At 51.5% G+C, this 14923-nt stretch overlaps 1 protein-coding gene across 1 annotated transcript in view; it reads right to left on the reverse strand.

Annotated features, from left to right (window-relative positions):
- Nucleotides 1-255: 255 nt before the first annotated feature.
- Nucleotides 256-14923, reverse strand: part of LOC121482967 (pseudouridine 5'-phosphatase) — an 83263-nt gene continuing 68595 nt past the window's right edge. Inside the window, exon 4 of the mRNA XM_041741141.1 lies at nucleotides 256-1826. Coding sequence (XP_041597075.1) covers nucleotides 1650-1826 — 177 coding nt within the window. The 3' untranslated portion in view covers nucleotides 256-1649. The remainder of the gene's footprint in view (nucleotides 1827-14923) is intronic.

A 14923-nucleotide genomic window follows, 5' to 3' on the forward strand; every position in this document is an offset into this window, starting at 1 on the left:
TCTCGTACAAAATGGCTGGAAGATGAGAAAACATACATGTTTTATTAAAAGGAGATATCAAATCCAACAAGGGATCATCTCAGGGAGATCTTTCGTTTGCTGCACACAAGGGCACTAATGCATAAATGCCATTTTACAATGTGAGTGCCGCTTGGCTTCCAAAGAAAAAAAAGTCGAGTCACATTTTTGTTTTACATTTGTTCAAGCATAACGTTTTTAAAAAAGTAAAATCAAACTCTCATACATAATGCGAACTGATGTCAAGGATTTTATTCAACTCAATTAACTGGTGAGGGATCCAGTAAGATGTTACAACCAGTTTGACAGAGAGTTCACAGAATAGACCCATACACACTGGCGAGGACTAATGCGGAAATGAATTTGCTGAACGGATATAAAACTGGTCAACAGCCGGAGGCAAGCATCAACAGACGACCAAGGATGGGCACATTCGCATTCATTACCATGACTTTTCCACCACATGGAAATTAGCTCCGTGACAAGCAATGACACACCAGCAGGCACGGTGCGCCAGGATTGTTTTTCCCATATTCCAATGCCTTTCTCAATGTTCCCACCGCAAAAGGGTGAGTAAATCTAGTAAAAAGTAAAAGAAGTTTAAAAAAAAGAAAAAGGTCCATCATCAAAGTGTTAACATCGGGTAAATGATCCCAGAAATGTGCTAATAAGGCTCTTGGTCACACTAGGTATGTATTCCGAATTCAGATTATATTTGCACAAAGGCTGTGTTAGAAAACTACCGGTTTTTAGAAAAGAGGATGGTTTTTTTGAGGTAGAAAGCACATCCTCAAGTGTAGACATATGCCTGATGATGTGAGGTACAGGCCACAGTTATGTTCACACTGAGAACAAACTACGGACGGTACGGTTCAGAGTGGGCCTCTGGGCGGAGGTGTGCCGAGAGGCTGTGTGGGCCAGAAAGACGGTCAATTTTGCTAACAGGGAGGATAGTTTCTCAGGACTCATCCATGACCTGGCTTTTCCACTCAGACTACAAACAAAACACAGCTGCGATCTCAGTTGTACCAGCCGCTATGGCACATTAAGACAACAGTTAAGACAGCAGAGTCATACAGGAAAAAGATAAATATAACATATATGTACATACACATATATACACATATATGTAAGCATATACGTATACGTACGCATATTTTACATTTTCAAGCCACAGTTTAGAGAAAGTAAAAAGGAAATGAATGCAAATATAATTTCATTCCGCCTTTGAAAAGGAAGTATTTTACATGCATATGCGTATGTATAAACATGTAAAGATGCACACACGCATACACACATACATGCCCGAGCACTCACACACAAGCATGTGGATGTGTGTGTATTTGCCGCTTATGACGCCTACATGGATTATTCAGGTGCAATGACACCGTATGATCATTCACGTAGGATGTATGATTGTGCAAATGAGGGCTTGGTGGCTGCCTCTGTTTTGCCTTCTCTCAGCTGGGACGCTGTGGTATGTCAGCACTAGTCACGGTAGGCCAAGCCCGCATGGGACAGAAGGCCGGCCTCGCAGGCTGAAGGACCCCTCACACGGTGATTTCCCGGGTGCCATGGGTTACCCGAGTGGGTGCCGCGACCATGACGCCCAGGGAGGCACAGCGGGCTGCTCACACATAGGGTGGCAAACCGAACAGCTCGGGCTGGAAGTCCTGCAGGGAATCCAGCACCACGGTGGCCTTGGACGTCAGGTGTCGCTGCAAGTTCCCATCTGGAACCATGACCACCTGCATGCCGGCTGCAAGGGCCGCCTCCACGCCGTTGGGAGCGTCTTCAAAGACGAGGCACTGTAGGATGAGGAAGAAAGACAAGGTTGAGACGGCCTTTCCCGTAACCAGGCATCTAGACCGGGTTCTCATGATTTCTAGTATTGACACGCCCATCGGTTTTGTCACTGTGCACGGGACACAGAGATGAAGGGGAGGCTTTCCAGGCTGTGGACCGCAGGGAGGCCGGCACTCCAGTCCTTACATATGGTCCCGCGGGCTTTCCGCACCCGCGACTTTACAGGGGACAGGGTTCCATCACTGCTGCCGAGGTGCTAGCGACATGTGGTGCTGGGTGGCAAGTAGGGACGTTGGGTTTAAAAGTTTGTTTTACTGGAATCCTACAGATCTGTGCAATCACTGAACATTCAGAGCACAAGAGTAAACTAAGGTGGGGGGGAGAAACATGCATTTTATTTAATTTTTTTGAAAATATTTTATTTCTTTATTTGACAGAAAGACAGCACACCAGAGAGCACAAGCAAGGGGAAGGGCAGAGGGAGGGGGGAAAGCAAGATCCCCACTCAGGGGGGATGCAGGGCTCGATCGCAGGACCCTAGGATCATGACCTGAGCAGAAGGCAGACATTAAACCCACTGAGCTACCTGGGTGCCCGAAAACATGCGTTTTAAGTGTGACATCGTGCAGAGCTGATCACGCTTTGGGTACTGCACTTTGGAAAGTGAGCGGTTAAAGCATGTGAGTGAAACCCCGAGCCTGTGTGTGAGGACCAAGGCCTGCTGTGAAAATCTCTGCGAGCAAGCCCAGGGGCCCCGAGCGCTAGCCCCTTCAGCTGACTGTGTCACCCCACCTTATCTTCGGGACGACCGCTGGCCTTTTGCACCCACATGTAAAACAGGGTCTCTGTGCACTGTGTTTACAAGGGGCTCCACCCCGTGCCATCCTGCGAACAACGCCATAAAACAAGAGATCCTAAGCCCACGCAAGGGGAGATCATCCTCCATCCTCCGTCAGTGTCCATGCAGGGAAGACACGTGCCTACAAAGTGCCCTGGCGTCCTGGCAACAGCGTCCTTACTTCTCAGTGAAGATTCGGCTCCGTGGGGGCCAGCCGTGTATAAAGGGGCCCCGGTCACGGCTGTGCGATCTCTCCCACTGTTCCCGCCATTGTCCTTAGGTGACCGCCAACTGCCAGGACGTGCCAAGGTCACAGCTTTCCACCCTCCCAGCCCCTTGTCCCCCTCCTTTTATCTCGAGAACTTTGCCCTGCGGGCAGTGGCAGCTCACTGTGCTGGTGACCAGCGAGCCTCACAGACGCCGGTGTGGGCGCAGTGGGACACTAGAAGTTCTGTGTCCTCCCCTGCCTTTAGGTCAGTGGAAAACGCATACACAGGCACACACACTCACAGGCACCACAGACTCCTACATTCACACGCACAGAAACTCGCACTCAGACACGTGCACTGACACATTCATGTACACACGCATAAACTGGCACTTGGACACATGTACACACTCATTCACACGCACAGGCTCCTTCACTCATGCAGAAACTTGCACACGTGTGCACATAATCATGTACACACATGTGCGCACACACATAGGCTCATACACACGCATAGGCTCCTTCACACACACAAACTCACACTCAGACACGTGCACAGATACATTCACGTACACACACACGAACTGGCATTCGGACACGTGCACACTCATACACACACGCACAGGCTCCTTCACACACACACATAGAAACTTGCACTCAGACACATGTGCACACACATGAACTGGCACTCTGACACATGTGTGCGCATTCATACACACACACAGTCTCCATTCACACAGGCAGAAATTTGCACTGACACATGTGCGCATACACACATTCATGTACACACATGAACTGGCACTCCGACACACGTGTGCACACTCACACACACACATGAACAGACTCCCACAGTTACACACTAGCTCAGACATGTGTGCAGACACACGTTCATGTACACACACGTGTGCATGTTCATACACACGCAGACTCCTACAGTCACACACAGAGAAACTTGCCCTCAGACATACATATTCATGTACACAAACACGAACTGGCACTCAGACACGTGTGCACACTCATACACACAGGCTCCTTCATTCAGACACAAACACACACATGGGCACACACACGTGTGCACATTGATAACACACATGCACAGTCACACATACAGAAACTTGCCCTCAGACACATGTATTCATGTACCCAAACATGAACCGCACTCGGACGCATGTACATGCTCATACACACATGGAGAGACTCCTTCACTCACACACCCAGAAACTCACACTCAAGACACATGTGCACAGACATGTATTCATGTACACAAACATGAACTGGCACTCAGACATGTGCACACTCAAACACACATACACAGTCTCCTTCACTCAAACACAGAAACTTACAGACACGTGCACACATTCATGTGCACACACATGAACTGGCACTTGGACACATCTGTGCACATTCATAGACACACATGCACAGACTTGTACACTCACAGACACAGAAACTTGCCCTCAGACACATATGCACAGACACACGTTCATGTACAAACACACCCATGAACTGGCACTCAGACCCGTGTGTACATTTATACACACATGCTCCTACACACAGAAACTCACACTCAGACATACGCACAGTCACACATTCATGTGCACACAAATGAACTGGCACTCCAACACACGTGCATACTCATTGACACACATGGACAGACTCCTACAGTTACACACACAGAAACTAGCCCTCAGACATATGCACACAGACACATTCATGTACACACACTCGTGTGCACGTTCATACACACACATGCACGGACTCCTACACTCACAGCTCACACTCACACATGCAGACACATCTTCATGTACACACATGTGTGCACACTCACACAGATACATGCACAGACTCCTACACTCACACACACAGAAATGTGCCCTCCCACACATGTGCACAGACAGACGCATTCATATACACACACATGAACCGGCACTCGGATACACGTGTGCACATTCATACACACAGAAACTCAGACACATGTGCAAATTCACACTCACATGCACACAGACACCTGCACATACTGAGGCACACTCAGACACATAGAGATTCACATACGCACACTCACGAGCAGACTGCGTGAGGCCCCAGGCATCATAACACTGCAGTGTCAGCACCCGCACAGAGAGAGCTGGCCGGCCCTGGACACGGGCCTTCGAGCACGAAGCACCAGACAGATCTGGAGAGAGAGAACACTGAGTCCCTCTAAGAACCTGCAAAGGCCCCTGGCTTCTTTTCCAACCCCCTGCTTCCGCCAGGAGTCAATGGCTTCCGTCGGAGTGGGGCTGGGTCTGCTGAGAACGGGCAGTTTTGTCCTTTAGCTCTGCCTCTGAGACTTCCCGTTAGTGACATTTCCGTCCCTGCCTCTTCACAGTTACGACCTAATTGCATTCTAAATGTCCCCGATCGCTTTATCTGGACCATGGATGGGCACTTAAAGGTCCTGTGGCATTGTGTGTCTGAATGACGCCCTGGGTTCTCCGAGGATTTGGAAGCTCCGTGCAGTCCACCTGTGAAATGTCAGTCGGAACAGAGGAGGAGACTGTGTTGATCCCTCAGGGTAACTGTGCTCGGCAACGTCGTGAGAGCAGGTTTTAGTCTGCATCGTGAGGCTCCTTCCAAGGGACGTGGCGGGAGAGACCTGGTGCCTCAGAAACCGTGTCACTTGCCAACGAGAGGGCCGTGAACAGCGCAGAGAGCATCCGCACCTGAGAGCTGCGTTCCAGGAAATGCCAGCACGGAGTAAGTGAGGCGGAAAAGCCGCACAGGCGTGATGGTGACGGCGCTGAGTACCTGGCGAGCCTCCTTCTCAGACTCGGACGGCTTCGTAAGGTGCGCACAGCGTCCTGGTTTCTGTGTTTTCCATTCATACCTTGTCCCCGCTCAGTTCAGAAGCAATCGCCCCGACAGGGCACGGAGGGCTGACCTGTCGCGTGTGTGATGCCCACGAGGACGTGCGAAGCCCTGGAAGGCATACAGAGCAGCGAGCCGTCGGTGGTGCGACGTGGTCTCAGCAGCGGCCGGGAGCCGAGAACCGGCCAGGCCATGAAGGGCCATGGGAAACGTGTCATTGAGCACAAGTATGCGAGACCGGTGGGTCACATGACACAGCAGACAGCCGGGGACACGGGCTGGTGTGTGCTGTTCTTCAGCTGAGCCACAGACGACGCCTCCAGCCGTGAAGGTGGCAGGCCGCTGTGGTCCACGACAGAGACGCGGCTGCGGGTCACTGTGGCCACAGGCCAGGGGCGGCACCCTGGCTGTGCGCCGAAATGCCTCTATTCCCCCTCCCTTCTCGTGGCCGCCTCACGGGGAGGCCTTCCAAACACCTTCTCAGGAGGCTGCACCCCACATCACCCATCGCCTCCCCAGATTCCACTCGAGAAACGTGCAGGTGCTGAACCAGGCCGTCAGGGGCTTGGAGGCTCAGCGGCCGGCCGCCTGGAGGCCGAGTGGGGCAAGGCGGGGGCAGGAACCCACGGCAAGTGGGCATGAAGTGTGCGAAGGCTGTTTCCCCTGCAGAGTAGTCAGAGTAGCCAGACGCAGGACAGCGAACACGTGCGCTGCCGGAACCACCCTGGGGCTGGGTCCACGCATCCAGGACACGGCTCCTCATGATGCCACCCACCTGGAAGCCTACACGCTCCCCGGCCTCCTCTGAGACGCACAACTGCAGAGCACAACAACCCCTGATAAATAGGTGTCAAAAGTTTCTTATGCCTGCCTGCCTGCACGTTGGCTCCTAAGGTCTAACGTGTTTCTGAGGACCACACATGGGAGAGAGTGCCCACTGCCCCAACACCCACGTTTTACCAACAGTCAGAGCGTAGCTTACCTACCTGCCGAAACCCAAACATGAATCTCTGAGAGTTACCCACAACCATGCTACCTATAATCACTGCGCTCACGGGTCGTAAATCCATCGACAGCTCTAAGCTAGAATAACACTGCTCAGATCGTCCACGCACGCAGGCACGGGGAGTGCGGTTCACCAAAATACACGCATGTCTCTGTGTGGCTCCTACCTGTCACACCTGGCTCGCAGAAGGGGAGCTTCAGCCCGCTAGGCTTGGCGTCCATCCTCATTTACGTCCTGTGCTCCTGTAGCTCGGACCTCACCCTCCGCACCCAGCACTGACTCATTACCCTGGGCCTCAAACTCATTCACACCCACTTGTAAAATGTGAATTACATGCTTGACTTTGCCCTTTGCAGGAAGGAGGGTTAGGGCAGCAGACAGCTTTGTCCCTCCTTGACCCCGCGTCCTGGCCCTGTGCCATGAGGTCCCCATGTGGACGTGTGTGGACAAGCGTGTTTAGCGCACTAGAATCAATGCAGTGGTTTTCTGGAGGAGAGCACAGGCAGAGGGGACTCGAGGACATGCTTCTGCACCTTTGAGGAAGCTTCTGGGCAGGAAGAGTATGCTTCTCCCAGCTGTGCACACAGGGCCAGGACGGCACTTGGCCGTCAGGACGCAGGGCCAGAGTCCACGCACATGCTCAGGGTGCCAGGGCCAACAGTGAGCACCTGGGGAGAACCTGCTACCTTAGAGGAGATGCTGGAGGTGTCCTGGCCCAGGACTTAGAGCAACAAAGAGGCCACAGCGTGTGCGAGCTGGAGGACAACGGGTGACCAAGGCCCGTCTTTGTCACAGGGAAGGGCTCTGAGCCACGGGAAGTTTGGAAATGAGCTAAAGATCACACAGGCACGCAGGTGACAGACTTTAGGACCAGAGCCCAGGTCTCCGCAAGGTAATGTTCTTTCCACTTTACAAGCCAGAGGCTAAAATAAATCTAAAATTCCATCTCCAGAAGAGGAGACGAGCTTAATTACACGGTAGCCCGAAGGGTTTAATTTGGAAAGAATGACATTTGCAGGTATCGGGGAGGTGAAGCATTTCAGGGGCTCCTGCCCGGAGGTGCTGGGCGGCCCGTGAAGATGTGCAGGCAGGGCCGCGGCCCATTGGGTGGCGTCGGTGGGAATCTTCTCGCAGCCTGCTCCTCGGATCCACGCGGGGCCGCAGGAGGTCCCTGCCGCCCCACCTTCCAACCATAGCGACCATATACCTCTGACGTTCCATTCTGCTGGACGTCACAGAATCTTCGTGTGGCAGCAGCAGGGGATGCACAGAAATGCGTGGGGTTCAGGGAACGGTTGGGCCACACAACAGTCTGACAGACTACGTGGGACAAGAAGGCAAAGATCAATCCCAAGTTGGTGACGTGGTGGGCGGGTGTGGGGCCGCTGTTTTGGTGGAAGGCAGCTGGCTCTAGTGACAGGCCAAGGGTGAGGCCACCACAGGAGCCTCAAGCAGACATGAGGAGCCTGCAGGGCTGAGTGGCCACGTGTCCAGCCACAACTGCAGAGAGACGGGGGTGAGCAGGGAGTGCGCGGGCAGCCCAGGTGCGCTCAGATCTGGGAGGGACAGAGCAGACAGGGGGCAGCAGGGCCAGCGGAGGGGCTGGAGGGACGGAGGGACGGCCACCTGGCGGTGCACTATCCACCCCCTTGTGCTCTGACTCTGGCGATGCTTTCCGGGAGGGACAGAACAGACGTGGCAGGGGAGGCAGCAGGGCCAGCGGAGGGGCTGGGGGGACAGAAGGACGGAGGGACAGAGGGACGGAGGTATGGAGAGACAGCCACCCGGCAGTGTCCTATCCACCACCCTGTGCTCTGACTCCAGCGATGCTTTCCGGGAGGGACAGAACAGACGGGGCGGGGGGGCGGTGTAGCAGGGCCAGTGGAGGGGCTGGAGGGATGGAAGGATGGAGGGACGGAGGTATGGAGAGACGGCCACCCGGCAGTGTCCTATCCACCCCCCTGTGCTCTGACTCTGGCTAATGCTTTAGGCTCAACCCGCACACATAGGGAGTCAGTGTGCCCCCTCTGCTCACGTGTCTGCACCCGCTCGGCTCAGCAGACCTAGGAAGGGCTGGGGGGGGGCGTCCCCAGGGGAGGCCAGGCTTCACCCCGGCACTGATGCTCCCTGGGGACTGAAGCGTCCAGGCGGCCTTGAGACTCCACTTGCTGACTAACCCTGTCTTTTCAACGGTTACCAGCGTCCCTTTGAAGTTACGTGCGGTTCAGGAGCCAGCACACTGTTCCAGTGTGACTACGTCGTCTCTGGGGAGCGGGGCTTCTCCCTTTGTTGGTGAAGCAACGTCTGATATGAAGTCACTCCGGGTTCACTTGCAAAAGCCTCAGAAGACGATCCGGGATTGTCTGTGTGCGCACGGTAAGTGCTCCCATGGGTGCGCCCGCTGTGATTCACCGTCTATAAAGCCGGAGACGATCTGACTCGAATCCCTGAAAGCAGCGTTCGTTCCACTGAACCACCATTTTTAAGTCCAAGCTGTGACTGTATGAGGTTTTGTAGATTTTATTCTTTGTGTTAATTCTGTAACATCGAGTTCGCTTCTTACATCATGAGACATCAAAGCTTGAAGGCCTCAGACTTGATTCTGGATGGGTTTTCAGTCAGCAGGGCTCACGGCTGGCCTCGGTTCTCTTTGTCTCCATGTTCTTTGTCAGACAGTGAACGAGTGTAAACAACACCACGGTATTGTGTTGATGAAGACGGACCCACTTTGTGATGTGTTTACTGAAATAATGAACCTTTAAGATAAAACTGAGAGCTGCCATGTATTTTATTAATTACCATTTTTCTTTATATTATTTGTCCATCCATGTACCCATCTTTTCACCCAACCATGTATTCATGCCTGTCTTTCCATCCATCCATCAGCTATCTACCTATCCATCTGTCCATCCTTCCATCATCTATCCCTCCCTCCACCTATCTATTCACCCATCCTCTCTCCATCCCTCCATCCCTCTCTCCATCCATTATCTATCCATATATCCATCCTTCCATCAGCTATTCAATCATCCATCCATCAGCTATGTATCTATCCACTCTCCTCCCTCCCTCCATCATCTGTCCATCCCTCCCTCATCCACCCATTCATGATCTACCTCTCCCTCCCTCCCTTAGCCATCTATCTGTCCATCCCCCTCCTTCCATTCACTCATCCATCCATCAACCTATCTCTCCTTCCCTCCCTCCATCCATCCATCATCTATCCCTCCTCCTTCAATCCATCCATCCATCTGCTATCTATCCATCCATCTATATCCAACCATCTATCTATCCCTCCTTCTCCTCATCCACATAGCCATCATCTATCCCTCCCTCCCTCAGCCATCTGCCCATCCCTCCCCCCTTCCATTCATTCTTTCATCCATCATCTACCTATCTTTCCTTCCTTCCCTCATCTATCCATTATCTATCCCTCCTCCTTCAATCCATCCATCTGCTATCTACCCTTCCATCTATCCATCCATCTATCCCTCCTTCTCTCCATCCATGTAGCCATCATCTATCTATCCCTCCCTCCCACCCTCCATCAGCCTCCTACCCATCCATCCCTCCCTTCATCCATCTGATATCTATCATCTATCTACCTAGTTACTTACCTACCAACCTAGGCACCCATCTCCCTACCTGTAGGTGTAGATCCTAGCTGTGCTGTGGTCCCCTAAGAAAGAGTGTCTGACTTTGACACATCTGACAAGTACTTTGGTACTATGACAAGTACCTTGCACACTGCAGAGCTATTGTCTTCCTGAATTAATTTTGGTGTGGAAATCAAAGAATAAAACCTGCATTGACATAAACATATTCATAACCAAATCCTCCAGAGTTCCAAGCTACATACATTAATGAACGGCACCACTCTATGGATTCCTTTCCCTTTTAAGAAAAGCCTTTCAAGGAATGTAGGATTTAACAACTTGGTGGCTGTGGGCATATGGGGGAGGCCTCCTGAGAAACTGTCTCATTTTATTCATGAAAACTATATGGTGAGGCTCTCAGGGTCCATTTTAAAGTGTATGTGTGCCAACTAACCACTGAGCAAAGGACTTTGACATAGCTCAGAAACCTTCGTGTAATGTTATCTTAATAATATAGATTTCACGTCCACCAAATTTGTCAGGAGCCATTAAAAAGCCCAACAAAGCTCTCAAAGGCACCGGGGATTTTAAAGATTAATAAGATAAGTCTTAGTAGTTTCTAGACGGTCAAGAGAATCCTTTTTTGCCTTGTCCTACTTTATGTATTCAAGTACATGTGCAAAATTGCACTGGCTTTCCTCAGGGTTTTGCATGATCCTGATACACAGGTGTGACCTGGGGCCCCTGTTGGTTTTCTGTGTTACCAGCTAAACTATGACGTTAGCCTCCTGAAGGTTATCCATCAACATAATTAATACGCATACGTATGTGATATACTGGCTGAACTGAGTTCCCCTCAAATTTACATTGAACGGTAACTGTGACTGTGTTTAGAGACTGGGTCTTTAGGGGAATTTTAAGGTGAAATGGGCCATGGAGGGTGTCCTCATAGGAGAGGAAGAGCGCAGTTGCTCTGCTCCCCACTCCCATCCTCAGAGGAAAAGCCATGTGAGGACAAAGAATCTAGGAAGTCTTGAGCAGAAACCAACCCTCCCAGCACCCTGATGTTGGACTTCCAGCCTCCTCTAGAACCAGGAGAGGATAAATGTCCTTGTGTAAGCCACCTGGTCTGTGGTGGCTATGGTCTTGCTATGGAGCCCAAGCAGACTATCACAACATTATAGAGCATTATGTATTTAACTGTCAAGTAGCACTTTCTCAGTGGAAGAACTGCCTTTAGACAACTCAGAGATCATGGGGAATAAATGTTTCCCTCCATGGCCCAGCTCCACACGTCCCTAGAACAGCAAAAGCACAGGTGCATCTGGCTGTGCTCCTGAGGAGCGACTGCAGAGGCTTAAGGAAAAGGAATGGTCAAGGGCAAAGACAGTGCCTTTGCTGACCTGTGGACATGACTCTTCTGAGGTGTCTGTCCTGTCAGGAAAGGCTGGCAAGTACTATGGACGTGATACACACACAGGGAAAGCCAACCCAAGTCACCGGACCTAGAGGGGATTAACCTCTTGATCTCCAAGCCAGCCGACAGAAGCACTGTCATGTGTGAAGTGCCCATGACATAGCTGCCAACATAGGAGGTGTGTCTTTGGGCATCTGGGTCCTGGCACCTGCTACTGGTCACCCAATAACCTCATTGACCAGGAGAGCTCAGCAAACGCACTTGTGTTGTGGTGTTCACAAAGATGCCCCCGATTCTCCTTCGGTCAAACATCTAAGGCGCCCACTCACGCCTTAGATGAGAGCTGCTTTTCCTACCACGCCCTTGCAAACTCAGCATTTCCAGAAGGTAAGGTGTGCTGATTCTCAGGTGAGGCCTCTGATCATCTCACCTTGTCTATCGAGGCTGTTATGAATGTTTAATTCTAAACTGTCCACTAGCATGTCATTATGTGCAGGGTTTCCAGAATGTTCTCTGATGCATCGGTCCAGGGAAATCTTTTGCCAAAAGCGGATTCTGTATGTTAAATGATGGGACTGTACATTTGTGATGTACAATGAGGACGACAATGATCCTAGAAGTACTGCTTGTGCCTAAATCTCCTGTGTCCACTTTGCTTACGAAGCAAGTGTAGAAGCCTGGTTTTCAGAGGGAGGCACTGAACGTGCCCAAAAGCAGTGCTCTGAGGAATAGTATTTGGGGGGAAGTTTCCCACAAGATACACCTGACCGTGGCATAACTCACATGGATAAAAATAAAATTCACTGGTCTTATTTTCCTAGATATTCTGAATCTTGCCTTTCACAATCCCCTTGACTTAAGGGGCTCACAATAAATAAAAGCAGGTGACATAAAGTTTTACTCTAAATGTCTACACTTCAGCACTGAGGTTCTGTTTTTATTTCATTAGAAATAGAAGTGAGTAAAAAGATAAGGAGCTCTGAGACTCCTGCCCTTCCCTCCTCTACCTGCTCAGGTGTGGGCTCTGCTGAGTGTCCAGGACAAAATGAACCAAAGGGACACATGGTCAGGTCACCAGGGAGGTGTCCTGCCCACCATCCCTTTCCTTTAGAGACAAGGAGTGCAAACATTGTCTCCATCTTGGTATACAGAGGGGCATCTCTCCTTCCCATCTACAAGCAGCGGTTCAGATAGAGACCCTGTCACGAGACTAGCTGGGACAAGGTGCACTAGAGCAGGACAATGATGCCCTGGAGCCTGGCAGGAGGGTCGTGGGAGGGGTGCATTGGTGGGTAGAGCCAGGGGACGCTGTAGAGAGGGCGCCCGACCCCTGCAGACGGGCGGGGAACAGCTGGCAAAGGGTCCTGTGTCCATACAGGCTGAGAGGAGCTCTCAGGAGTATCAAGGACAAGCCCCAAGTTTCCAAGGCTCTTCTTGGGGTTTGCAAAAGGCATGTGGTGAGCATTTGTTACTAAGAGTCTAAGCGGTCCCAAATCCTGTCCAGAGTTATGTGCATGATCACAGAACCACACTCCAGGTCTTCTGCGTCTGGGAGGCTGGCCAGCAGACACTGCATATTACCTCGGCTTTCCTGCTCTACCCAGGGAATACACAGCAGAATCCGTTGACCTCCCATGGGTTTATCTTGCAGAGTTCAATCTTTGTAGCTTCCACAGCAGTTTCTCCATGTAGTAACACAGCGGTAGGCAGGAGCTCCGACCCACACTCAGCCACATGACATCCCTACTGGATGTGTGGTCGCAGGGGCTAGACCCCGGCCTGTGAGTGTGGCACCAGCTTTCTCCTGCCAGGAGCACCTCAGGACCTGGAGGCGAGTAGCAGCAGGTCAGCAACAAGATCCTGCAGGAAGCAGGAATCGGAACCCCTAGATGACAATCTAGAACCAGCAGAGGAGGAGCCCAGGGAGAAAGCCCAGGGCTAGGTGGCTGGCAGCAGCTTTACTCCTACAGCAAACGTAATTTCAACACCCCCTGATAGTCTTATATGCATTTTAAAAGTGGGAAAAACTGAAACTTGAACGTAGGCATGGTAGTGGGAAGGATGTCTCCCAAAGGTGTCCATGCCTTCCTGAGCAGAACCTGGGGCTGGGGTCCCTCACATGGCGAAGGGGCTTTGGAGATGGAATTCAGGTTATGGACGTGAAGACAGGGCAGGTGCCCTGGACTGAATGGGTGGGTCTGATGGAATCAGGTGTTCCCTGGAAAGCTGTGAACTTTCTTGGGTTGGAGTGGGGGAGAGGTGCTGCAGAGGCAGAGATTTCCAGAGTAAGAAGGGTTCGATGCACCTACGTCCTAGGCTCTGAGATAGGACCAGACAAGGCCTGCAAGAGCTGAAGGCAGAGCCCAGGGACAGCCAGCAGGGAAAGCCTACTCGGCCAGGAACTGGATTTTTGTCTGCTACCTGGCCAGCTGGAGACTGGGTTCTTGCCAGCCTCCAGATAGGAGCCCAGCCTCGCCTGGCTGACTTCTGACTGCACACCTGAGTCCTGGAGCAAGGGCAACCACCAATGCCACACCATGAATCCTGACCTATGGAACCCAGGAATAAAACCCAGTGTTGTTTCAGGTGACGAATGTGTGGTGATTGGTTATGGCAGCAGTGAAAAGTGAATACAAGGGACTAGTCCAACGCGAAGCCTCAGAATTCACACGTAGGGCTTTCCAAATATACCTAGTTATAGAATCTATAAATCATGGTGGAAAAAAAGTTAAAAAAAAAAAAAAAGACACACCCTCTGGTTGTGCTCAGATGTCTTTAGCTAATAAAACAAACCATCCATTCCTCCCCAAAGGATCAAGGAAGGATGTATGCTGATTTGCGGATGGCTGAGTGAAGAATTCCCATCCCAATGGCCAATCTGCTTTAGTTGTGCAAAATGCACATCCAAATTCCTTGCATATTCATCTGAGGGACCATGTTTCATGTCAGAAAATAATGAGAGCTTGCATTCTGATCCTGTTGATGGGGCTGTGGACTTTCAGAATTAGGAAGGGTTCAAGAGTAATGGGTCCAAGGCCCCCAGCACCCCTCAGAGATTGGGATCCTCTCACGCAGAGTTTGGACAAAGCCACTGCTAAGTCTGGGCTGAAGCAGGTGGCCTGATGTCCCTGAGGGCCTGGGACTGAGTTCCCAGGACACAGAGATTTGGGGCTACAGCTGCGACAGT

The sequence above is a fragment of the Vulpes lagopus genome, chromosome X (genome assembly GCF_018345385.1).
Source record: "Vulpes lagopus strain Blue_001 chromosome X, ASM1834538v1, whole genome shotgun sequence".
In the NCBI taxonomy this organism is placed as follows: domain Eukaryota; kingdom Metazoa; phylum Chordata; class Mammalia; order Carnivora; family Canidae; genus Vulpes; species Vulpes lagopus.